Source organism: Astyanax mexicanus, chromosome 8 (assembly GCF_023375975.1).
Source record: "Astyanax mexicanus isolate ESR-SI-001 chromosome 8, AstMex3_surface, whole genome shotgun sequence".
NCBI classification, from domain to species: Eukaryota; Metazoa; Chordata; class Actinopteri; order Characiformes; family Acestrorhamphidae; genus Astyanax; species Astyanax mexicanus.
In genome coordinates this window covers 34098286-34125258 of record NC_064415.1, presented here as the reverse complement: position 1 = coordinate 34125258, position 26973 = coordinate 34098286, and the positions used below count along the sequence as shown (strand labels likewise).

At 38.9% G+C, this 26973-nt stretch overlaps 1 protein-coding gene across 3 annotated transcripts; it reads left to right on the top strand.

The window, feature by feature from the left end:
• The first annotated feature begins 232 nt into the window (after positions 1 to 232).
• On the top strand, positions 233 to 25079 carry LOC103024660 (zinc transporter ZIP12). 3 transcript variants are annotated; one of them, XM_049483021.1, is made up of 13 exons: positions 233 to 460; positions 2668 to 2921; positions 8615 to 8932; positions 14937 to 15144; positions 17209 to 17360; positions 18450 to 18621; positions 19635 to 19807; positions 20952 to 21104; positions 22098 to 22178; positions 22304 to 22376; positions 22850 to 23008; positions 24532 to 24719; positions 24820 to 25079. In XM_049483021.1, exons 2-13 carry the CDS (start codon positions 2730 to 2732, stop codon positions 24946 to 24948), a joined length of 1998 nt encoding a protein of 665 aa, XP_049338978.1. In that variant the 5' UTR covers positions 233 to 460; positions 2668 to 2729; the 3' UTR covers positions 24949 to 25079. The 3 variants fall into 3 exon arrangements, with proteins under 3 accessions (XP_049338978.1, XP_049338977.1, XP_049338976.1); XM_049483020.1 differs by having other exon boundaries at positions 2423 to 2921; XM_049483019.1 differs by having other exon boundaries at positions 2375 to 2921.
• Positions 25080 to 26973: the final 1894 nt, after the last annotated feature.

Genomic DNA, 26973 nt, shown 5'->3' with positions numbered 1-26973 from the left:
TTTGTCCAACAACTTTTGAGCCGTTCTTAAACACTTTACAGTCCAAATATTTATTGGCCTAATTGTATAAGTTTTTATTTGATTGTACAGTGTTAATTGCATTTCACAAACATTTCACAAACTGTTTTGACCACAAGAGGTGAAGGGTTCACCTACTGACAGTACCTCACAACACACACACACACACACACACACAAACTTACACCCTGTCTGTGCCTCCTACCGCCCCCTTGATCCCTGCATAGTCATTGCTAAAATGAGGCTGATATTGCCATAGTAACCACTGACCTATGAGGCTGAAGCAGTGAGTACTAATCCTCTGAAAGTGGCACAAGCATATTTGCTCATAAGAGGGTTTTTCACTCCTGTTCTGGAATTTCTTATTTTTTCCCTGTTTCTCTTCCTCCTTAACCTGAAAGAAGGAAAACATTACTGAGGACTCCAGAGGAAGAAAAGGAAGGTACGTAACTTTAGAAGTGGACACACTTTTTACTCAAAAGTTCATGTTTGTTGTTCTGAAAGTTCTGGAAGCTCTTTGCTGATTTTGAACACTTGCAACTTTTGGTTGTGGAGTTGAGAAGATAATTAGTTAATTATTAGATAATAAGACTTTAAAGTTTCTTTTATTTCAGCTCTGTAAACTTTTTGGCTATTGAAAAGATTTGTTTTTGTTTTGGAGGTGGGCAGTTGGTTCACTCCAGTGGTCAGAGTTTGTTCTGTTGGGACTGTTGTGGTCGGCCACTACTGAGCGGTGACTGAGGCACATAGGAGGAAGGGGGGTTAACCCTTTGAGGCCTTCAGGCTTATTTCTCTGTTTGTAGTGCTAATTTGAGCTGCTACGGTCGCTATGCTGTAGCTACTGGCTAATATACTGTAGACTATGTGGTGACTAGCATGAAAATAATTACTTATAGTGTGGTTATAACAATTAGTCTTTTCCTTTAACAAGAATGCAAACAAACACTGTGAGTTTATGTGAATGCAGCCAAAACTCTACTACTCTCCTACTCTACTATGATGAGTCATGCTAAAACAACATTTGAAGTGCAAAAAATTACCTGCAAAAGTGTTCTCTTAAAGAAACACTAGGTTTCTATGTTCTGTAGTAACTCATAACAAAATCAGGATGTATCATCAGATATAAAGGAAACCTGCTGAGCTTAAGCACAGGCAGCTCTTGTCATAAGAGCTTCAGACAGTATTTTCTTAATAGAACTGTGTAGTACGTCACAGAAATCTGTGTGGGATTTAGCCTCCGAATCTGCACAATGCCATCCCCTCAGTCCCATTTTCACACCCAGTGTTGCCAGGAATAGAACACAACAGTACACAAACAGTGTGCTGCAGCCATGGTAAAGGGCAAGCTGGTTATTTTTCTGCTGAACAGGTAATCACTAAGTTTCAGTAAGGTCACTGACCATAGATGGGAAATTTACCACCACCACTAGCATAATAGAGACAGGCACTTTAGATGTTGAAACCTGTACATATCTATACTATCTACAGATTAAGAGTTAATCTGGCAACCTGCATGAGCTTTAAATCTGGATCTATACAGAAATTGGAGCCCTGTAGTCATTTTACATTTTACTCGTTTATTACTGTTTGTTCCTTTAAAGCAGGGGTCGGCACTTAAGTTATATTTTCCAAGCCATTACATTGTGGGCCACAAAAAAAATGGGATATGGGAAATGAAGTGTTATGGGATAGAGTGCTACAGCCTAGTAGCTCTCTAGCCCAGAGGGTTATTGAACCAAATTGCAGAACAGTTTAATTTAAAGCAGGTAAACCCAAGAAGAAATGAAAAATTAATAAATAAACATGCCGCTCCTCACGTGGGATCGAACCCGTGTCATCAGGGGCGGGGCACAGTCCAATACAATACTGCTGCCCTGGCTAGTGAATTGGTACACGGCTGGGGAAAAAACTCCTTTATAATGGGATAGGGAGCCACGAGTGTGCAAGAGAGGTAGGGGAAAAATGTAAACAAAAGCTCACAAGAGAAGCATTTTATATATATTTTTTTATTCATTATAGTTCAAACAACCTCACGGGCCAGATGTTTTATGTCTATTGCCAACCCCTGCTTTAAAGAGTACATTATTTGTAAGGGTAACTGTCTGTTCTTAGTGTTTAAGGCTGTAGGAGTAGGTACGGTTGAGTTGATTTCTTAACAAGTGCAAGTTCATTGTGTTATTTAAGCTCAAATTATTTGATTGAATAAAAAGCAACCGGTTTCCACAAATTATTTTAGTTCTTGTATGTAAGACAAATTTAATATAAAAAGATATTTAATTTTACTACACTCATATTATTTAATTTAATTACACTTTCTTGCTTTTCTTGTGTTTGTATGTGTTTTGTTCTGAGGCAGAGTGGGAGTCAGTCTAAAACTTTTGTCTATGTGTGTGTGTGTGTGAAGCTCATTAGTGCTGGAGGGGCCTCTCTCTGTCGTCCTCCTGCTGTTCCTGAGGCCATTAGAAAACCCCTTAATTACAATTCATTCAATTCCTCTCTCTCTCTCTCTCTCTCTCTCTCTTTCTTTCTTTCTCTGCTCTTCACGTGCTATATCTTCTCCCTGTTTCTCACTCTTTCTAAGTCCCCTTCAGTCCACTCTCTGTCTGTGACTCTTACAGCCTGCACACTTTCTCTCTAATTTCTGTGCAGATCAGTGTTTGCATCAGTGTGTGTGTGAGAGTGTGTGAGTGCCTGCATGTGTGTATGCTGCAATGCGTGGGCTGTGCAGGCCGTGGACTCTGGGGCTGCTGGGGCTTCTCAGTGCTCTGGGTAGCTGGTTGCCCTCAGTTACAGGAGGTCAGGAGGCCTTGAGACGGGCAGATGTTGGTCTACTGGTCAGCGAGATCTTCCATGTGCTCCAGTGTCCAGAACGCATCGGTGGAACCAAGGAACTCTGTGATAAGGTGAGTGTTAGTAAAACAGGGAACTGGTCCATTTAGAAACTTCACTATTAAAGTTAATCTCTCACCATTAAGACTCTAAACACAGCACACACATGGTTTGACTTTTTGATAATTCAGCATAGTTCAGATCACTCCATGCCCAGTGTAAGGAGCAGGTGCTATGGGCAGTGCTATCTGTGAGCACATGGTCAACAACTGAAACACGAGGGTGTGTATAGCTTGAAAATGCTCACAGTTTCAATATACAGTAATGACGACATCTACTGATATCCTTTTAGATATAAAGAGAACATAACATGAAGCCCAATGTCCCAAAATGCATGTGAACTTAAAGGTACTAAACTATGTTGTAAAGGCACAGCAGTATGTTTATTTACATGCTCAGGATATAAGACACACGTTACAAGTATAGTCATACTACAGCCAGACATTATACAGATTTTTTTAAGGGCTGTACGATTTGGATAAATAAAAATAGTACCTTAATATATTTTTTATGATACCGATATACAGCTCTGGAAAAAATTAAGAGATCACTTCACTTTCTAAATCAGTTTCATTGATTTTGCTATTTGTAGATATATGTTTGAGTAAAATGAATGTTGTTTTTTATTCTATAAACTACAGACAACATTTCTCCCAAATTCTAAATAAAAATATTGTCATTTACAGCAAATGTGAAATGACCAAAATAACAAAAAAGATGCAGTGCTTTCAGACATCAAATAATACAAAGAAAACAAGTTCATATAGTTTTATAAGTTAAGAAATCAATATTGTAATCACAATTTTCATGCATTCTGATATATTTACCTCCACCAGTCTTACACACTGCTTTTGGATAACTTTATGCCACTCCTGCACCGTAAGCCCGGATAAGTTGAATTAACTTAAAACATTTGAGGAAACCGGTTGCCTTAAAAAAGTTAATTAATGGGTAATGAAAACTTAAGTTAGCATAACTTAGAACATGAAGTTATTACAACTAAAGGGGAAGTTAATTTAACTTTTTTTTATTTTTGTTATATTGTTAGACCAGATAAGTTGAGTTTACTTCACTTTTTTAAGGCAGCCGGTTTGCTCAGTTTCTTTTAAGTAATGGGGAGTGAAAACTTGAGTTAGCATAAATTAAACCATCAAGTTATTACAACTAAAGGGGAACTTGATTTATTTCTAAGGTAGCCCAGGGGGAATCACTACACACTGATGGTGAGTGTCAGAAACTGTTGGACACACCCAGTATGCAAATAGATTGTGACAGAAGCCAATAGAAAAGAAGATGCCAATGACAACAGACTAAACTCAGTTATTATAAGTTGGTTCAACTCAAAGATCTCAGTTTGAATGTTTATGTGCCCAAAAAAATTCCACTAACTTAAAATAGTTGAGTATTGTTTAGAAATATCCAATTTTATGTAAAACAGAATTTATTTGAGTTCAAACAGTGTATGGGTTTACAGTGTGGTGCAAAAAAATCAAGCAGTTCAGTTTGGTTTGATGGCTTGTGATCATCCATCTTTCTCTTGATTATATTCCAGGGCTTTATAATTTGGTAAAATCAAAGTAACTCATCATTTTTAAGTGGTCTATTATTTTTTGCCAGAGATGTATATCTCAACATTTTTTCATTCCATGAGGTAATAACCAAAAAGACACTTTTGACACGAAGCTACATGCCATGATTTTATACAAGCACTTTTATTATTCAGTGCCATATTCTGTATATTATAATAGCTTAGCATTTTACATCATCAACAACTGAAAGGCAATTAAAATTACATGAATAAACAAGTTCAAGTAGCTCAAAAACAAGGGACACAAAAATATAGTGTGCTTTTGGAAAAAGTGCAGGTAGAGTGCTTGAGAATAAGTAAATAAAAAGAACAGTTTGAGTTTTCTAAAAATCTTGGTTGAAACAGTGTCAGGCCTATTCTCATACCCCTGGTCAGTCCAGGTTAGAGTGGGCGTATCTGCTCTAAAGATCAGTGTTTAGTTCAGTAGTGGCACTTCACACTGCTGCTGTTTATTAGCGATATGCGCTAACACAACAAACAAATGTTTTATTTTTTTTTAAAGAGGAAGATAGATGGCCACAATCCATCAAACCAAGGTGAACTGCTTAAATTTTTGCAGCAGGAGTGGCATAATGTTATCCAAAAGCAGTGTGTAAGACTGCTGGAGGAGAACATGCCAAGATGCACAAAAACTGTGATTAAAAAAAACAGATTTATTCCACCAAATAAAAAAAAAATTTCTGTCCTCTTAAAACTTTCTTTGCATTATTTGAGGTCTGAAAGCGCTGCATATTTTTTGTTATTTTAGCCATTTCTAATAAATGCTCTAAATGAAAGAATTTGTTTATGTAATTCGGGAGAAATATTGACCGTAGTTTATAGAATAAAACAACAATGTTCATTTTACTCAAACATAAACCTATAAATAGCAAAATCAGAGAAACTGATTCAGAAACTGAAATGGTCTCTTATTTTTTATCCAGAGCTGTATATATTTAACCTATAGCAGTTTAGCTGTGCTCACCTACTTCAAAAAGGCACAGTAACACAAACAATTAAAAAATATTTAATTAAAAATGTGTTGTGATTATTAATTCTATTATTTATACACAGTATTTCACACAAGTTTCACTTGCCTATATGCTTTGTTTAGACTATGTTTGTTAATTATGTGTTTATCTACTAATTAACAGACCCATTTTTAACATCAATCAACATAATCAGCATACTTTAAAACACTAAATAAGAAGGATCTGGGTGGCTTTGTGATATAAACAAAAGCAGGCTTCTGAATTCCTCACTGCAGGGTCACAGAGTGAATGGCACCTTTAGGGCTGAAGGATTTTTACTTGTAGTATTATAAGTGGAACTCACAGAACACACAAGAAGCTCTGTGTACAGCTATGTTCAACTTTCAGTCAAGTGTTTGTGTGCGTGTGTGATTAGATGTACAAAGCCTGACCACTATGTGCAAAGAGCTGATTAGTGCCATGCTTAAATAACAGAGGCCAAGAGGCCACTTCTTTTCCACCTTTGCAGACCTGTGGTGTTCCAGAAGGTTCTACATTAGGGCCCATTCTATTCTTAATGTGTATTTTTTTATGGTGTAGTTAATATTCCTCCCCTTAAAACATTAAAAACATTATTGGACATTGTGTGCCACTATTTAATAACAATGTAATACCTTAATTATGCAATTACACTCTTTTAAAGCATTTTCAATAATTAAGAATATTTGTACATTGGAATATAACATTTTAAATTATACCTCAGTTAGTTTCGACACTGCAATGTGATTGGTTGAGAAGAGTTTTATGAGTGACATTATTAGCCAGTAATGCACTGTAACTTTGGCCACACACAGGTAACCTAGTAATGATGCAGAGCTTACAAACCAAATACAAACCAAATGCAATGTAATTATACACCACTGAAAGGCGCTAGATCCCATAGACACAGTGCAAAAACGTCATGTCTCCAATTGGCGGCGCAAACAAAGATGCGGTCCCACAAATAAGCCCAATGATTCGAAAATACTCATTATTACACACATTTTCAGCAACTAATATCAGGTTAAGAGATGTTATTATTAAAATAAAAGCTTAAAGGTACATTCTGTAGGAACTGAGAGCGAGTGTGTGAAATGGCTACAGCAGTCCAATTTCAAAACACCACAAAGAGTAGTCTGACCCGCCCACCCCTCCCCAGCTGTGAAACTATCTAGGGTTGCCAAATTCAGCAGGCTGAAGCTACACAATCTTTACAATGTTTAGACTAGTAGGAGAGACAGAAAACTTAGGGAGTATGAGGGAGAGGAGAAATACAGCAATTCTAAACTCTTCTATCACCCGTATTTAGAGTTATACTGACTGTATTTCAAACGAGGGAGCGCCACAGTCGCCGGGAGGGAGAGCCGCGGTTGGCTGTGCCCCAAGTGAGGGAGCGTCGCGGTCAGAGGGGCTCTGATCCGCGTGAGAGACAGCTCTAGCCCTTAGTAAGCACATCTAGTTGTGGTGATAAAGTACCTGACTTTATTAGCTAGCCAGTTATCTTACCTGTTCAGAAGAAAAGTAGCAGCTCTGGGTCGGTCTTGTCGTCTTTTTGAGCTCTAACTCTCCAACTTTCAAACTCACTGCCAATATTCACTCTTGTTATATTCCTACTTTGGTCACTGAGCTTTTTTGAGACATACTGAGGCTTTTTAAGCTGTGTAGCAGCTGTGGTTTAACTGAATAAGCTCCTCTAGCTAGCTCCTTTGCTGCAGCATGGATCGCTAGTGTGGGTGCTGGCAACCTGGGGGGTGGAGTTAGTGTTGGGGAATGAGCAGCAGGCAGAGTCAGAGGACAAAACAAACACTAAATCTGGGATGGAGTGAAAACTTAAAATAGGAACGTACTGCTGAAGCTCGTGCTGCCAGTGCTTTCACTCAGCATGTTTCTTTAATATCTGATGATACATCCTGAATACTTTATCATTTACTACTGAAAATTTGTTACATATTGGTCCTTTAAGTGTATATATTTTTCAGTTAATATAGGGTATTTTAAGCTGAATGTAAAACAGGGGACCCTTGTAATTCTGCAGGTCTTGCCTCTAGGGGCGCTGAAGTATACAAAACTGTAATTTTTAATAAATAATTTTCTTTCAAAGTTAAACGAGCACTGGACTTAAATCTACACAGATTTCTCTCCTGAAAACTGTTTATTTGGGTGAGTGAAGTTCTTACGTTTATTTACAGTAAGCTAAGATTTCGAGAGTTTTGACTGAAATGGCAGAAAGTAGATGCTACCAGACTAAACTAGCTACAATGCAGCGCTTACAACAGCGCAGCTACAAACAGAGCAGCAATGGAACTATTTTAACTTATAGAGTGTTTATAACCAAACACATCATATTTTCTTGTCCTCTTTAACTCAAAATATTTTAATAAACAGCAACAATATGGTATAATCACAATAATACACTCATCGTTCGTGCTATAACATGTAATATTGGCACTGCTGTGCTGCAGTCGTATATTACACGTTATAGCACTACCTTTCGTGAATTATTGTTTAAATATTCTACATTAATAAAACATAGAGAAAACACTGTTTAAGACAAAGCCAGCATACCAGTTAATTCACGTTTTTGTGCTTTTATTTCTAACAATAACAAAAAATGTGAAATTGAGGTAAGCAAAAATGACTGAGGTCATGTTTATATACTGTATTACTTTATTTAGTTGAGTAGTTTTTGCCATAATATGGATTAGAACATTACTTAAATAGAGCTGTTCACTGTATACCAACTCTACCGCTTCACAACTTTACAACTGATGCTCTCAAACACGTTAAGAGGCAAGAAATTCAAGTCATTCACTCTTGCAAGTTCAGCACAGCTGTTAACTGAGAGCTATTCCAGGTAAATACCTCATGAAGCTGACTGAGAAAATTCAGCCAAGATGTGTCATTTAAGCAAGAAATGCTACTTTGAAGAATCTAAAAAATTAAATATATTCTGATTTGTTTAACACTTTTTTCTTTTACTAAATATTTAAATATGTTTTTTCTTCATAGTTTGGATAACATTTCCATTTATCTACAATGCAGATATTTTAATAATGAAAAAAAAATGACATTGTTACTGTATATTTGGTTGAAAATACTTATTTTATTTTTATATTATTTCTATTTTTAGTGTCTCCCTGTAAGCTGGTTGCTGTCACTAGTGGAGGACGATGGGAAAGACTTCATTAGTGAGGATAACTACCTCAAGATTTCCACAGTGCTTCTCTATTACATCATCCACATGAGACAGCTCTGCTCCTCCAACATCTCATCTTCCTCGCTCTCCTCCTCCTCCTCTCCTGATTACTCACACTGTGTGCGAGGTCTGACCGCTCTCCACTCACAGGAGGATGAAGATTTCATCTCAGCCAATGAGACAGAGAGCATCCTACAAGTCATCAATCAAAACTATCAGCCACAGGAAAGACCCATCCTCAAACACAAACAGGTTAGATGCCACTAAAGATCTGTATGTAAAGTCTGGTTTTAATATTATACAGGACAGTTATGATTTCTAAAGTAAAGGAGCAGCTTGTTTAAAAATATAACATCATTTATTACTTATCCCTGATGGAAATAAGATTTTTAACATACTTAAATTGTGCACCCATTACATTTAAAAGCAGAACAGTATTACACAGTTGGTAGTGAATGTGTCACGTCTGGTGCTGTTAGCTCCTCTGTCCCTTCCACACCAAGCTCTAACAGAGGTTCTCAGATCAACAACTACACTACCCAGAATGCACCACCCGCTGACATCACGCACTCACCTGATCACGTGACACCTCACCTGCTTCCTCCAGGAAGTCCCGAATACTGATTACTGGCACTATAAACACCCACGCCGCGTATTGTAGGTTCTCCTCATTACAAAGCGTTCTATATCTCTTGTCTTCAGTTTGACCTTGCTTTTGTTTTCTCAACGCCGATTATTGCCTTTGCCTCTGATACTGGATTGCTTGTGTATTACTTGGACTGTGTTTTCACTACTGCCTCTTGGATTACCTCTGATATTGGATCTCTCGTGTATGAACTCTGGACTGTTTCTCGTTTCTGGTATGGTTTTGTCTTCATTGCTCTGTTTACTGGTGATCACCCATTTTTCTGTATCGACTACGATTACATCTGTTTATTTTATAATAAACATTCATTTTTTGTCAGTATCTGCACGTGTCTGCAATTCTGTGCTAACCATGACAGAATACGCGGCCGTACAAGATCAGATAGCGGATACTGAGGCTATTAAATCTGGTTTAGCCAACCAGGGGAGGCTACTCAGTCAGCACCAGCAAACGCTCGCTGGTGTGACCCAAGCTGTTTAAGAGCTAGCCCGCCAGCAAACCACGCAGCAGCTACAACTTACTGAGCTGCTAGCTCACCTCAGAGGCTTAACTGAGCCTAGCCCTAGCCCTTTAGCTAACACCAGTATGCCCAACGCTAAATCCTCTGTGCCTGGTTTTTCCGTGTCTAAACCGGAGATTTTTGATGGGAATCCGGAAAAATGCAGCGGTTTTCTTTTACAATGCTCCGTGTTTTTCAGTAATTCACCACCCACAACCGATAATGCTAAGATCGGTTTTATTATCTCCCTGCTTTCTGGTAAGGCACTAGAGTGGGCAACAGCTATTTGGGAGGAAGTTTCTGGGGCTAGTTATACTGACTTTTTGGCTACTTTTCGCTCAGTTTTTGATCATTCGCGTTATGGACAGTCTAATGGAGAAATTTTGCTGGCTCTCAAGCAAGGTCAGAAGCCGGTGGCTTCCTACGCTTTGGAGTTCCGCACTCTCGCAGCTGGTAGTGGTTGGAATAACGCAGCTTTGATAAACGTATTCAGATGCGGACTCAATCCAGATATACAGAGGGAGTTAGCCTGCAGAGATGATTCGCTAACCTTGGACCAGCTCATCTCACTATCTATCCGGTTGGATCAACTTCTCTCACGCCACCCCAAGACCAGCCCTCGCGCTCAATACACTACTGTGACTCTGCCCCGTGCCCCCACACTAGAGAATGCTGCGCTGTCTGCCCCAGAGCCCATGGACATCCAGAAAACCCGGCTAACTCCAGAGGAGCGACAGCGTCAGATCCGGCTTCGTTTATGCCTTTATTGTGGGGAGGCCGGTCATTTCAAGGCTGAGTGTGGTCTCCTGACCCGATCTGTGAAAGCTCCAGCCCTGGGACAGCGCTCCACGCGCTAACGTGGTACGTAAGCAAAACACAATTCTTCGTTCAAAATGTTTCTCATTGCCAGTAAATATTGTATTGCCTGATGGTATGCTCTCTGTCTCAGCGCTTGTAGATTCCGGGTCGGAAGGGAACTTCATCAGTCTGGACCTGGTTAAGGAGCATAACGTACCCACCCGAGAACTGCTGCGTCCCTTATCCATCCATGCTGTGGACGGGAAGACGGTTCGCTCCAAACCTGTTACTCTACAGACACTACCCATCACCCTGCAAGCCAGCGCTCTTCATTTTGAGGAACTGCCACTTTTCGTGCTTCCCTGCACCGAGCATCCTGTTATCCTGGGCATGCCATGGCTGAAAACCCACGATCCCTCCTGGCGCGATGGGGATATCACGGTTTGGTCTTCTCACTGTCATGAACATTGTTTAGCCTTGGATAGTCTTATCATTCAGTCCACTTCTGTGGAAAGTCCTGAAGTTTCTGATCCCGTTGTTATTCCCGCTGAATATTCAGATTTTTTAGAGGTGTTTAGCAAGGATAACGCTACTAAATTACCTCCTCATCGCTCTTATGATTGTGCTATCGACCTAGTGGAGGGTGCCACCCTACCCAAAGCTAGAGTCTACCCCCTCACTCTCGATGAGGAAAAGGCTATGAACGATTATGTTACCGAAGCGTTAGCTCAGGGTTTCATTCGGCCGTCAAAGTCCCCTGTCAGTTCGGGTTTTTTCTTTGTAAAGAAAAAGGACGGGGGACTGAGACCCTGTATTGATTATAGAGGTTTGAATGCCAAAATTTGCTTACCCTTTGCCCCTCATTCCTTGTGCTCTCGAGCAGCTACATAAGGCCTCTTATTTTACCAAGCTTGATCTGCGTAGTGCGTATAATTTGATCCGCATTAGGGAGGGGGACGAGTGGAAAACAGCGTTCACTACCACCAATGGCCACTACGAGTATTTGGTTATGAGCTATGGTCTCGCTAACGCCCCCGCAGTATTTCAGTCATTTATGAATGACGTATTTAGGGACATGATTGGGAAACACGTCACTCTTTTTATAGACGACATTTTGATTTATTCCCCCGATCTTGAATCTCATGTTCAGCACGTTCGTTCGGTTCTTCAAAGGCTATTGGAGAACAATCTCTATGCTAAAGCCGAGAAATGCGAGTTCCACCTTCAGAGAGTCGCATTTCTTGGCTATGTCATCAGCTCCCAGGGAGTTCTCATGGATGACTCTAAGGTAGACGTCGTAACTAGTTGGCCAGTTCCCCAATCCATCAAAGATCTCCAACGTTTCTTAGGGTTTTTACAGGCGTTTCATACGACACTTTAGCAGTATAGCTGCCCCACTTACAGCGCTCACTAAGCATGCCACCAAAGTTCTTAAGTGGTCCTCAGAAGCTGACCAAGCTTTCCAAAAACTAAAAGCCGCCTTTGTCTCCGCCCCCATTCTCAAACATCCGAATCCTGACCTGCCCTTTGTAGTTGAAGTCGATGCTTCTAATACTGGCATAGGAGCAGTTCTCTCCCAACGCAGCGGTTCACCGCCTAAACTACATCCCATAGCCTTTTTCTCACGGAAAATGTCACCAGCGGAGCGTAATTATGGGATAGGGGATAGAGAGCTGCTGGCTGTCAAACTGGCTCTAGAGGAGTGGCGTCACTGGCTGGAAGGTGCTGCACATCCATTCACCGTTCTAACTGATCACAAGAACCTAGAATGTCTCCGTACAGCTAAACGCCTAAACCCCCGTCAAGCTCGTTGGTCATTGTAAACTGGTAAACTATGTCCTCTGCCTGTTCCTGTACGACCATGCTCACACATTGCTGTAGATTTTGTTACAGATTTACCCGAATCTGAAGGTTACACTACTATCCTTACAGTTGTAGACAGATTTTCTAGGGGGGTTAAATTGATCCCTTTTCCTGCACTACCTAATGCTCTTCAGACAGCTCAAGCTATATACACACACATTTTCAGACATTTTGGGGTCCCGGAGGACATTTTGTCAGATAGAGGTCCTCAATTTACTTCCCGGGTATGGAAATCGTTCTTTGAACACTTAGGTGTACACGTGAGTCTCACTTCTGGGTTATCAGCCTCCGTTGGCTCCGTGGACAGCGTCGTCCACTGAGATACCTGCTGTTGACGACTGGATGAAGCGGAGTGAGCAGGTGTGGGAGGAGACGCATCAGCAGATCTCGGAGGTTTTACGCAAGTATAAGGAGCAGTCCGACAGACACCGTGGTACCACCCCCCAATACCAACCCGGAGACAGGGTGTGGTTGTCGACCCGGGACTTGAGGTTTGAGGGGGCCTGTAGGAAACTGCTGCCTAAGTATATTGGCCCATTTAAGGTTTTGTCTCAGGTTAACGAGGTGACTTATAAGATTGAGTTGCCTGCTCAGTACAGAGTGCATAACTCGTTCCATGTCTCTCTGCTCAAGCCTCTTGTCCCAGGTCCGCTTGCTGAGGGTATTCCTGATGACGTGCCACCCGCGGCAGTGGAGGGGGAGGATTCTTCTACCTATGCGGTTCGAGAGGTGCTGGATTCACGCAGGCGTGGCGGTGTGCTCCAGTACCTCATAGATTGGGAGGGTTACGGCCCTGAGGAGCGTTGCTGGGTTGCCGCCGGCGACGTGCGGGATCCTGCTCTACTGGCCGAATTTCATGCCCGTCACCCTGGTAAGCCTGCTCCTAGACCCCGTGGGCGTCCCAAGCGCTCACTCTCTTCTTCGGCTCCGGTGCGTCGGGGTTCCCAGTCTCGCAACCCCCGCCTGTCCAGCACCTCTGAGGCTACGCCCGGTCCTCCCGCCGGTACTCCCTGCCCGTCGGGTGGACGTCGTCGTGGTCGTCTCCGTTCCGGCTCCGTTCCGACTCCCTTGGGGGAGGTACTGTCACGTCTGGTGCTGTTACCTCCTCTGTCCCTTCCACACCAAGCTCTAACGGAGGTTCTCAGGTCAACAACTACACTACCCAGAATGCACCACCCGCTGACATCACGCACTCACCTGATCACGTGGCACCTCACCTGCTTCCTCCAGGAAGTCCCGAATACTGATTACTGGCACTATAAAGGTGCACGCCATACAAACACCCACGCCGCGTATTGTAGGTTCTCCTCATTACAAAGCGTTCTATATCTCTTGTCTTCAGTTTATCTCGTGTATGACCTTGCTTTTGTTTTCTCAACGCCGATTATTGCCTTTGCCTCTGATACTGGATTGCTTGTGTATTACCTGGACTGTGTTTTCACTACTGCCTCTTGGATTACCTCTGATATTGGATCTCTCGTGTATGAACTCTGGACTGTTTCTCGTTTATGGTATGGTTTTGTCTTCATTGCTCTGTTTACTGGTGATCACCCATTTTTCTGTATCGACTACGATTACATCTGTTTATTTTATAATAAACATATATTTTTATCAGTATCTGCACGTGTCTGCAATTCTGTGCTAACCATGACAGAATGATGATGTAGTTTTACTTTAATATTTTAAAAAAATCATCTATATTGTCTAACAAAAAAAAAAATATATATATATAATAATAATTAATAATAATTAAATTTTGCCAACAATGCATGTATTTACCAAGATGATATTAGCAGTATTATTTATGTTAACCTATTTTTTCTCATAGCAAAAAAAAAACACATTTTACTGAAATGTTAAATAACAGCAGTCTATGTAATTGTACATACTTGTTTAAAAAACATTAAACATCAGTGAACATTTAACATCAGTATACTTTGTTGTAATTAAAAGAATTTTTAATTATTTTTAAAGCTAATAATCTACAATAATCTATTTAATAATAAGGTAATATCATAATTATGCAATTACACTCTTTTACAGCATTGTAAATTATTAAGAAAATTTGTACATTGGAATATTGTATTTTAAAATATTCTAAATAAATAAAACATACAGAAAACTCTGTTTTAGGCAAAGCCAGCATACCGTTAATTCACGTTTTTGGGCTTTTATTGCTAAAAAGAACAAAAATTATGATATTGAGGCAAGTAAAAATTACTGGGCTCATGTTTACATACTGTATGATAATAATTTAAAAGCTAATAGTGTACAATTTTATATTACATAACATTTACAAGGATGGAGTCATCCACATAACATTTTAATGACATATAGCATAATTACGATATTTATTACCAAATTTCTTCTTCAAAATATAATGCATAACTTGCATGCAGTACATAGTTATTGTAAAAAGAGACTGAATACAAGTTTGTGTGTGTTATCAGTGTATCGATGCAGCACACCTGATGAAGGAGGCTGGAGTGACGGACAGCAGAGGGCTGGATTCCTCCTCCGTTCCTCGACTGGCTGCAGCTATTATAAGTCATTTACGGCAGGGCCACTGCATAAGCCGGAGGAACCTCCCCTCACCAGCTTTCTTCACTGACTACATCTTCCAGTCCCTCAACCGCACCAGCGACCTGCACATCATGGGTAAACATCAATCAGGGATGCAAATCTAAAGCCCAATCCTATTATTATTTTGTACCCCTACCCCTTATTTTCGAGTGTGACCCTTCCCATTGGAACTGACCCTCCACGTAAGAATTGGGACAACGCTTTTAAGCACCGGATACAGATAAAGCTATAGCAGTGACGCATTGAAGTTCAGCAACCTACCTGATGCTGATTAACCAGTTTTTAGGGCATTGTAAATTTTAGGGCATCGTATGTCTTCTGAAATTTGTATTGTCCGTTAATTAATTCCTCTGTGATGTTAAGCTGAAATTAGCTATTTTATTCTTCCATTCCATCCTAAATGCTGCAGCCTCTGCTGTCATTGCACCAATTATGGTGGAAAGTGGTAAGGGAGTAAGCTGGTGGAAAGGGAGTAATCTGGTGGAAAGGGAAAGTAACCTACTGAGACAAATTGCTAGCGCTTTTTTATGCTTGTTATGACGAAAATGACCATAAAACATTAAAACTACACATTAAACAGTGGTAATATAGTGGATATTGTAATTTATAACAAGGAAAAAAAAGATTTGAGGCCCATTCGCATTTTACGCCTTGCTCGCACTACCCCTCTGTTTTTTGTGTACACGCCTAGGAGTAGAGTGTCCCTATTCTTGTTAGGCTGGAGGGGAAGGGGGGAAATGTTAAACAAGCAACTAAAGAAACCTATAAATTATTGTTGATATAAGTATTTCCCTTGTTACAGATTATGATTTATAGACTATATTGACATAGTTTAATGTGTAGTTTCAATGATTTATGGTCATTTTCTTCATAACAAGCATAAAAAATCGCTAGTAGTTCATCTTAGTAGCTAGCTAGCTAACTTTCCCATTCCACCATAAATGTTGCAACAGATGGCCGAGGCACAAAACAGAAGGTTAGTGCTAAGTTGTAGGGCCAAGGAGTGAAATGGGATTCTAAACTTGTGCTTTCTGCATATTATATGAGGATTACAGTATAAATTAGATCAAATTATTGGTTTTCAGTATTAGTCCAGAACAGGGGTCGACAACATTTAATACCCAAAGAGCCATTTGGACCCGGTTTCCACATAAAAGAAAACACTGGGAGTCATTTGCGCACCGGTCATTTGCATATTACTCAATTTGATTTTGGGCATGTCAATGTGTCTTTGGAATCAGGAGGGTGCAAAAATACGCCTTTGCACAGCTCAAAAAGGAATGTACTCTTAATTAATCATGGGTGTTTTCGGGCGTAACATGAAATAAACCAATCAGCGTGCCAGTCTCAGGTGCACTCTGACTTTGGATCGCTGTGCTTTTGTGCGTCTCAGCAGAGGAAACTGACCTGCTCTTTCACGCTGCTCTTTTCCAGCAGCTCATTTACAGGAACAGCAATGTTATTTTATTTACTATTCTGTTTCTTGTTGATGTAAAAGTTGGGTTTGTAACACTGACTACCTGACATTAGTTTCACTTTCAAATCATGGAAACAGCACACCAAAACCTCAACCTGTTCTTTATATTTGACAGTATTTAATTAACTTTACAGGCCCTTATTCATCTGAAGTTGAACTGAATTGAGTTTTATATTAAATTTGTAACGTCGCTCTGAACTCAGTTCTGTGCGCTTATTGTTATTGCCTCAATAACAATAAATAACGTTTCAGTAAAGATGCTGGTTATAGTGTGTTTTATATTATTGCTTTGCTGCTTAAACTACACTTGATCCGACGTCATTTATTAAAATGTTAAACTTTTTTTTTTTTTTTTAACCAAAACAATGCGCAATGCCGCTGGGCTCATGTGTCCGGCAGTGAGCGGCGTTTTAGAGAGCGGACTTTGTTTTAATATTTCAAGATTACAATAATCTTCCAATTTAGAGCTATTTAAAATAAAGCAACTAACACAAAATAAAATACACTTCAATTAAATACTTATAATTTATTTTCACAAGCCACGCGGAGCCGCAGTATTAGCATGCGGCTCCGGAGCTGCGGGTTGCTGACCCCTGGTCCAGCATATCCATGTTAATGCATGCCTAGATTGTTAACAGTTGTTGATGTCCTCTTGTCCTCAGATTTGGAACAGCTATTACACAAGCTTGGTGTAGGAGGAGGTGTAGCTCAGAGCTCAGATGACAGGAAGAGGCGGAGCACAACAGACCCAACCCAAAATCAACCAGACGTTTGCAGCCAGGACCTAGTAAAAGAACTCAGGGACTGGACACAGGTCTGACAATGACCTTACAAACTCTTATTCTCACACAAGACTTTAATTGATCTGCTTAATAAGTGTGTACATTGAATGAGAGTTTACGGAGTACAGTTGTGGTTGACGTTTTCATACACTCAGCAAAGACATGAATGTGATGACAATATTGTTTTATTTTACCTGATCAGTAATTTATTTGAACTGTTCCTTTCCTGGGGCAGAATGTGTTCTACCAGGAAGACTCCAGAGGAAAGTGTGCAATAATAACAGCTTTAATATTAGTATTAGTATTAACAATGTATTGGATAACAATTCATGTAAAGTTAGTCTTTAAAGTTAGTTTTTGCTATAATAGCAACTGTGCTATTATAGCAAAGTGGAAGCTACTAAAAACAATTTGCCCAATGTACCAGTTCCAATGACATCAAAACAGCACCAGTGCATGTTTGAAAACACCTGGTACAGTGTTCTTGGGGTTAAATGCCTCACCCTAGACCTTGTGGATTATCATTGTTTTTTCCAATGACCAAAAACTTTTCTTAACTACGGGTTTTCTTCATCCATTTGATCAGCCGTACATTTGTTGGATTTAGTAAATCATTTACATACAGTTGTTTAAATTAATGTCATACCACTGCTCTTCTTGGGTTTCCCTCTGTACTGTTACTCAAGTGCAGCTACTCAAGAAACTTTGCTTTAGGTCAGCTCCGGGCACTGTCATCACTGTATATATATAGACTATCACTGTATATATATATATATAGGTTAGTACTCTTTATCATGTTTTACTACACCAAAAGTACATTTTACACCAGAGTTCTCCTTTAAGTTGAAAGGGACCTTGGCCATTTGTATGTTTAAGCAACGCTGAACTAATAATCTAAGTAGGTTTATGCAAGTATGTAAGTCTATGTACTTTTTTAAAATCCTATGTTTATTTTTATACCCTGCCCGCAAATTAAAGCATGTGCACCAAAGTCTTACGCATATAGGCAATAACATGTCCATGCTGAGTGTATGTAAACTTCTGACCACAATTGTATTTTTATGTGCTTAACCCAGTGTGCTCCTGCTGCAGATAATTGTTTTATTCAAATTCTCTTTCAGATGTGTTTCTCTGCCAGTGAGCTGCTGGACATCTTTGTCCTGGATCCCCATTCACCCATCTCCAGAGATCATTTCAAGCACATGTGTCCTGCGATCATTCAGCAGCTATTGGGTGATGCCTGTTACCCCACACAGTCCACAGACAGAGCACCACCTCCTACCATTATAGAGAGTAAGCACCTTACCTCACTGATTTTGGCCCTTCTTTACAGTGTTTGTGTCTTGTAATTGATTTATTTCAAAGTAAATGTATTTGATGGTAAGATAATTCTAAAGAGCATTTTATTCTTAAACAGTATCACTGGATTTAAGCTTGTGATTAGAGAAAGTGATGTCAATGCTACAGAATATGATTCTACAGTAAATAATTTGTCATTATTGTCTCATTTAAAACTATTCTCCTTGTCAAACCGTGCTTCCCTAGTGTATATTTAAGGTCTCTGTAAAACGTGGAATCCACCGGAGATCCGATTTAAACCTATAGTTACTTACACAAGATAGCTAACATTAACTAGCTGGTGTAAACAGAGCTGTAAGCTCTTTAGCTGTTGCAGCCCGGCTTCAGTGCTCCCTGTTGGTGGTCACCGAGCCAAAGTGGGCAAGGCCATGAATACTATGTCATGGGTGGACGTAGACATGGTGATTTTTCTATTTGACTCCTTTTTCGGAGTATTCTCTTTTCTTAGCTTCTGCAGACAATGGAGGTTGAGGAACAGTTTCATATACAGCATGCATATACAACTCAGAGAGACCTATTGTATTTCACAAAGAACAAGAAAAAAAATCTTAAAGAATTTAAAAACCTTTAAAGTATATGACATTAAAATTTTTGAAATATTAGCACCCCCTGCTGGACTGGTATGATATAAGGTGGTGTTCCCAAAACTAACTGAACTGAATCTAGAGGTTTGTGCTGTTCTTAGGTAACACAAAAACTAATGTACTTTACAGTGTATAAAAACATATTTTGCTCTAAAGTAAAATATATTCAAATGAATGGGTCTTATTAAATTTTTTTTTTAAGTTTTTTTTTTATTCTTGCTTAATGTATTAATTCTATATACTCTACAATAACACTTTCTATATTAATATTATAACATTATTAAATATACTTCTGTTGAGTATGACTGCACTGGAATATTTTGCCTCATCTTTTTCATTTGTTATTCTGTGTTCCCCCTGTAGAATATGGCTACAGTACAGTAGCAGTGGTGCTGATCACCGTGGGCTCGATGCTGGGAATCTGTCTGATCTTCTTTAACTCCTGTAAGGAGACGTATGCTCTCATCCTTCAGCTGTTTTTTGGGCTGGCTGTGGGCACACTGTCAGGAGACGCACTCCTCCATCTGATACCACAGGTAGTGCAGCTAATGCTAGCTCTTAAACCCGAGTAGCAAACTCAGCAAATTATACTGCCTTCAGTGCTCTGGTAGTTTTAACTACCTAATGTTAGCTAGTGGACACATTTTGTTAGCTAACCAGCAAACATAAACTGAACCAAAGGCTTAGAGTGTCAAAAAACCTTTGGTTAAATAATAAAACTTTAGGTTAAATGCTAAAGTGCACAGCTTGTGACTAAAATGGTGGAATGTCCGAAAACTTTTTGCTAAAAGCCAAGGTCAAGAAACTTTTGGCTAAAAGCTAAAGTCCAAAAACCTTTGGCTAAATGCTAATGTCCAAAAACTTCTGGCAAAAGCTAAAGTCCAAAAATGTCTTGCTAAAAGCTAAAGTCCAAAAACTTTTGGCTATACTTTTGGTTATAGCCAAGTGTCCAAAAAAATTTAAGTAGATGCAATGGTGTTGCTATAGTTTACCAAGTAGTTGTTAAGTTGTTTGTGCTATGGAATCCCAGGTGCTTTCTTAGGTTTTGCTGATCTATTGCTAGGTGGTTGCTATCATATCTGTGGTGATTGCTTAGGTGTTGCTAAGCAGTTACTAATATATTACAGGTGGTTGCTAAGGTGTTCCTAGGCAGTTGCTAGGTATTCCAATTGGTTTCTTAGGTGTTAATAGGCAGTTGATATAATTTCTAAAATTATTGGTAAGGTGTTGCTAGGCAGTTAATAAGGTGTTCCCGATGGTTGTTAAGATGTTGTTAAGTGGTTGTCAATATGTTGCTAGACAGTTGCTACCATATTTAAGGTGGTTGCTAAGGTACTGCTAGGCAGTTGCTAAGGAATTCCAAGTGGTTGCTAAGCAGTTGATATTATTTCTGAAGTGGTTAATAAGATGTTGCCAGGCAGTTGCTAAGGTGTTCCAATAGGTTGCTAAGGTGTTGTAAAGTGGTTGCTATCACATAAGTGGTGTTTGCTAAGGTGTTGCTAGGTGGTTGCTAACATATTCCCAATGGTAGCTAAGGTGTTGCTAGGCAGTTGCTATGATTTGTGCTGTGTGTGTGTGCCCAATAGCTGGTTGGGGGAAATGTGACATAAATGCGTGTGTGTGTGTGTGTGTGTGTGTGTGCGTGCATGCGTGTGTTTTTTTTTTTTCAATTTAATGTAGATTCTGGGTGTTCATGATGGTAGTCACCACGAAGACCATGACCTCAGAGAAGAAAAGGACTACTTGTGGAAGATTTTGGGAATCATTGCTGGGATCTACTGCTTCTTCCTATTAGAAAGAATCTTCTCCTTTGTTATACCATCTCATAGGCATGTAAGTCCATTTAAAAAACACATTCACATTCACCAGGCTGTGCTCTTCATCCGTATGTTATATATTATTATAATTTATATTTTATTAATGCATGCACCAAAAGTATGTTGTTGGAATAAAATGAAGCTTTATGTGTGTGTGTAATGATTTACTATATGTTACAATATTCAAGCAAAAGCAAAAGCCTGGTTACTAGAGGAAATAACATTGCAGAAAGCGCAGCGACTCAGTTTCGATACATCAGCTCACAGATGCCTTGTGTTGATCAACATCACCCTAGGAGTGATGAGGGGAAAGAGCGCAATCTACCCACCCAGGCAGAGCAAGGGCATTTATATTCTCTTATGCCCGGATCAGACTACACAATTTTAGACCAATTTGACCCCGATTTTGTCTGAGCCAACACATTGCCTGCGCAGTTGTAAACATGGCAAAAATAAAGCGAGACGGTACTCCTTGGCTGGACAAGCGAAACAGAAGAAATGTTTATTGAGCTATGGCAACAATACCTCTGCCTTTATTCTGTTTATTCTTTATTCTGTTTGCATGCACTGAACCATAGTATACTATTGTGATTATACCACAGTTCCATTATTGCTGTTTATTAAAATATTTTATGTTAAAGAGGACGAAAAAAAATACAATCTGTTTGGTAATAAACTCTCTGTGAGTTAAAACAGTTTCATTTCAGTCAAAATTTTGGAAATCTAAGCGTACTGTAAATAGACATAATTGCTTTTCTCATCCAAATAAACGGTTTTCAGGAGAGAAATCTGTTTAGATCAAAGTCCAGTGCTTGTTTGACTTTGAAAGAAAGTTTCTTTAAGAATTAGGAATTTTTAAGAAGTTTTGTTTACTTCGGCGCCCCCAGCAGCAAGACCTGCGGAATTACAATGGTCCCCTATTTTTTTTTTGTATCTTATCTTACATTCAGCTTAAAATACCCTATATCAATCATTTTTATATTATGACATTGTGTGTTTCCTCTTTTAGAGCCACTCTCATGGTTTTTCTGTGGAGCTGAGCTGTAATGGGGAAGGACAGCGAGGGAAGTCAGTATCTACCATGCAGCTGGTCAGTGTGGTGCTACGTGTTCCTCAGAGCCAGCCCTGCATATCAGCAGGATGTGTGACAATAGTGATTTATTCAACAAATCACAGTGTGTGTCTGAGTGGACCTTTTGTTACCTTTCTTTGTAGAGAACTTTGGAGGACATGGAATGTACAGAAATGCCACAAGTGGAGACTAGTGTGAATCCTGCTCAGCAACAAAGTAAGCCACACACATATACACACACACAATTGTAACCTAAATATTTATTACTGTAAAATGTCTCAGAGAGAAGATGATTTCCAAAACATAAAGTTAAATAAATATTTAATTGAACTTTTTCCCTATGACTAGAATGCATCAGGCTTCCAAACATGCATCAGGCTTTTTAAAAGGTTAATTTCAGAGTTTTATATATATTTTTTTAATCCATGCATTTTAAGATGAGTATACAAGGAAGGTTTTCTTCTATAGTTGTTCATGACAGTCATATTTGTGTAGATGCCACTGCACAGTAAAACAGTGCACCACTCATCCAAAGTCTGCTTTCTGAAGGTCTTTAGCAGTCAAACAAGGGTTTCTGATTAATTTTTCTAACACTCCAATGAGCAGTCCTCAAAATTTATTTAGCTTTATATCTTTTGGAGATTAGTTTTGTCTTGCATTTACATTACTCATCTGATTTTTTTCATTAGAACAGAGTATTCCACTGCTGGCCATTATGGTGATAGTGGGCGACAGCCTCCATAATTTTGCAGATGGCTTGGTTTTGGGGGCTGCTTTCTCTAACTCAGCTGAGACTGGCATAGCCACTACGGTTGCCATTCTGTGCCATGAGATTCCACATGAAATGGGTGAGTTCATTTTATATGGGAAAGAACATTCATATTATTGTATTCAGTTTGAGTCTTAATAAGGCTTTAATATTTTTTATTCCCATCACAGTTTTTTGTTTCTTATTATAGCTGTTTGTAACATTTCTTTATGTTGAACTTTTAACTTTATTATAAATTACATACATTTTTAAATTCCCATTTTTGAATGAATGTGCTTGCTAGCAAAATTAAAGGACAACAGAATAAATCTAAGAATAAAAAAAAATAGTGAACAATAATTAAAAGTTATTGTGGTGGAAAGCCACTGAACTATGGAAAGCCATAGAACTTACAGCACTATGAAAACAATATGCATTTTAATCTTATTAAATTAAACAAAAAATCTTGTAATTCAGATATTAATACTGATCCGTTTTGAGGCTCATTTGAGACTAATGTAAGGGTAAGAAATAAGAGCACCTTTTTGAAATATTCTTAAAGAAACATTTTCTTAAAGAATAACTTATCTTGTTTTTCTTCTTTTCTTATATATGTTTTTGAACCCTCCTCCTAAATAATGCATTTAGCTACTTTAGGTGGCACCTTGCTGACACAAAAGACACACATACAGCTTGTCCAGTTCTTGTAGAGAAGTATTGCCAATAGAATAGATCCTCTGGAGTAGATACTCATGTGTGGGCTTGAGGGATATAAAGCCCCCAGCATTGAGCTGTGGAGCAGTAAAACTGTGTTCTTTGGAATGATGGGGCTCCATCCAGTACTCTTGATTACGAAAAAAACAATGTCTCTGTACTTCTGTCTATATAGTGTAAATAAATCGAGTAAATAAAAAAACTCTTCAATTACTTTACAGTGTTCATTTTAGAGTGCTAATATTCAGTTTGCCTTAAAACACAGTGAATTATAAATATTATAGGACAATGATTCAACTTTAAACAGTACACTGTAAGCCCGGATAAGTTGAATTTACTTAAAACATTTCAGGAAACAGGTTGCCTTAATATAACTTAGAACATCAAGTTATTACAACTAAAGGGGAAGTTGATTTAACCTTTTTATTTTTGTTATAATGTAAGATCGAATAAGTCGAGTTTACTTAACTTTTTTTTAGGCAGCCAGTTTGCTTAAATTGTTTAAGTAATTAGGAATGAAAACTTGAGTTAACACAAATTAAAACATCAAGTTAATACAACTAAAGAGGAAGTTGATTTATTTCCAATTTAGCCCAGGGAGAATCACTACACACTGATAGTGAGTGACAGAAACTGTTGGACACGCCCAGTATGCAAATAGATCGTGACAGAAGCTAATAGAAAAGAAGCTGTAAATGGCAACAGACTAAACTCAGTTATTATAAGTTGGTTCAACTCAAAGATCTCAGTTTGAATGTATATGTGCCCACAAATGTTCAACTAACTCAAAATAGTTGAGTATTGTTTAGAAATATCCTATTTTATGTAAAACAGACTTAAATCATTTGAGTTCAAACAACGTATGGGTTTACAGTGTATGAGAACCGGCTGTGTTGTTTCTCTCTGTAGGTGACTTTGCAGTGTTACTCAGCTGTGGTCTGTCTGTGCGCCGTGCCATGCTGATGAATTTCCTCAGTGCCCTCACCGCCTTCATGGGGCTCTACATTGGCCTCTTCGTCTCGTCTGACCCTGAGGTTCAGCTGTGGATCTTCACCGTCACCGCCGGCATATTCCTCTACCTGTCACTAGTGGAAATGGTGAGTGAGCAGATTAAAGATCGGATAAAGTGATTTTTGCTCAACTTATGTATTTATACCTGTAATCCACGTATTATTCTACATCTCTCTTTCTCTCTAGATGCCTGAGATGAGTAAAGTTCACTCTCCGCATCCGTATCTCATGTTTTTCCTGCAGAACATTGGTCTGCTCTTAGGCTGGGCCTGCCTACTGCTACTAGCACTGTTTGAACACAAACTCACTTTTTAACACAGACACATGCAAACACAAACAGAAATCTTAAAGAAATAGATTGACAAAAACATTAGGGATGCACTGAATATATTTGGCCAGAAATGACACAAATTCAGTATTTGGCAGAATCAGTGAAAAGACAGAATAATTTAATTGGCAAGTTTACTTGCATAAATTAAACAAAATAAAGTGTTTAGCACCACTTATCATGCATAGTATCAATTTACCCTTCTTCACAAACTTTATTATTTTTACTAACTGGGTGTTTTCCAGCTGAAAGATTGGAACTTGTGTAGCATTACTTAAGTAGCATTACTGAAGTAAATTTATAATTGGAATAGCATTGGTGAAGTAAATCTAATGGGTTTGTATGTGTTGTGTGATGCAGAAAAATCAATAGAAACATACATTTATGCTATTTTATTTATTAAATGGTGGAAAAATGGTTAAATGTTTTGGCCAAATGTTTTATTTTGTTTGTTTTTGGATAAAAAAAAATATTTCACTGCATCCCTAAAAAATCTTATAAATGTATACTTTTAAGGATCTTTTTTTTGCCAAACTACTTTAAGTATAATAAGTTATTATTGTAAATATAAAAGACAACACGACAGAATATGAAGTGATTCCAGATGTTTGAACAGTAGTGTGTTAGAGCTGGGAAATGCTACATTGTTTCATGCAGGACCAGAGCTGCAAAACAGTAAAGCCTCTTGTCTGATCTATAAGCTGGGTTCCATTAACCTGTCGAAGCTAAGAATGACATCACACTTGTTGACAGAGTTTCAATTAAACACTCAAATAATATTTACACTTTCAAATTTAAAAACATTTCCATTAAAACATTTAATTAAATACTTTAGAGTTTACCAGAATGGGTTAAAGAATCCTTTACCGGTGTTTACGTGAATCCAACTAAAATATGTCATTGTTATCACTTTTCCAGGTTAGCTTCATTAGCAATACCAGTTGGTAACAGTGCATTATACAGGAATTTGCACATTTAAACACAATAGAAACATGTTCACAGTACTGTGTGTAAGACTGATGTAATGACACAAATTTATAGAAGTGCTAATGAAGTATATATTACTACTGTTTTACTACTGTTGCTTCAAGGTACAGCCATCTTAGATTGTTAACTCACGGTTGGTAAAGTTCTTTTGACTTTCCAAACAGTAAATCCAACTTCTGGGGAGGTTCCAGTTTAAATATCATACTTGGAACTTGGAAATTGTGACATCCAACTTTTTATGAAATGCAGCATAAGGCTCTTCTTCTTTCTACCAAGATGTTTAGAAACTGTGTGGTGCTACCTGGTTATCTGAGATGATTTTTAAATCTGTCTAATAATAAACTGAAGTTTGATTTTGTGATTGTCTTGAAAGTACAATTCTGTTTTGTATTTTAGTGTAGATTTTGATATTTATGAGTACAAAAACATAAATTGCTCAACAACCACCAGCAGCAGAACGGTGTGACATATAAAGTAGAATGTTTGGGGACCCCTGATCATTATTTTAATTATTTTCCTTTATGAAATATTGATTGTTTGGATCAGCAACTTCAGATAAATATATTAGCATATGATATTTGAGAAGTGAAATGGAGTTTACAGGATTTACAGAAAGTGTCCAATAATTCTTTAAACAAAATTTGTTTGTGGGTGGCCCAACAACTTGACTGTGGTAAACCACGCGTGACTGAGTAGGCTAAACGCCCTTCACACCGAGTACGAATTTGTAGGGGCTTATATAGCTTTGAGTGGTGAGCTTAGTTTTAATGCATCCGACACCGCAAAAAAACGAACAGGTTTAGATTTAACGGTCCAGGATGGCTGGATAGGATGAGTTCGGACCGCTCAGCCACATCCACCGCGGCCTCCAGAGTCTGCGGGTCGGCCAGTCTCACATGTTTGCGCAGCTCAGAGTCTCCTCTGAGCCACTCGCGGGAATGCCGGATAGGCTTGGCGGGTTAGCAGGGCCATCTCAGATGCCAGCACGCCCAGAGTCTCTCCCCGCTGCCGGTGCCTGTCCGCCA

What these genes read in the sequence shown, in the direction of transcription:
- LOC103024660 (XM_049483021.1), top strand. Translation starts at nt 2,730, where the DNA reads ATGCGTGGGCTGTGCAGGCCGTGGACTCTGGGGCTGCTGGGGCTTCTC. An exon ending in TGAGATTCCACATGAAATGG is followed by an intron (nt 23,009 to 24,531) that starts GTGAGTTCATTT and finishes TTCTCTCTGTAG; the next exon opens with GTGACTTTGCAGTGTTACTC. An exon ending in ACCTGTCACTAGTGGAAATG is followed by an intron (nt 24,720 to 24,819) that starts GTGAGTGAGCAG and finishes CTTTCTCTCTAG; the next exon opens with ATGCCTGAGATGAGTAAAGT.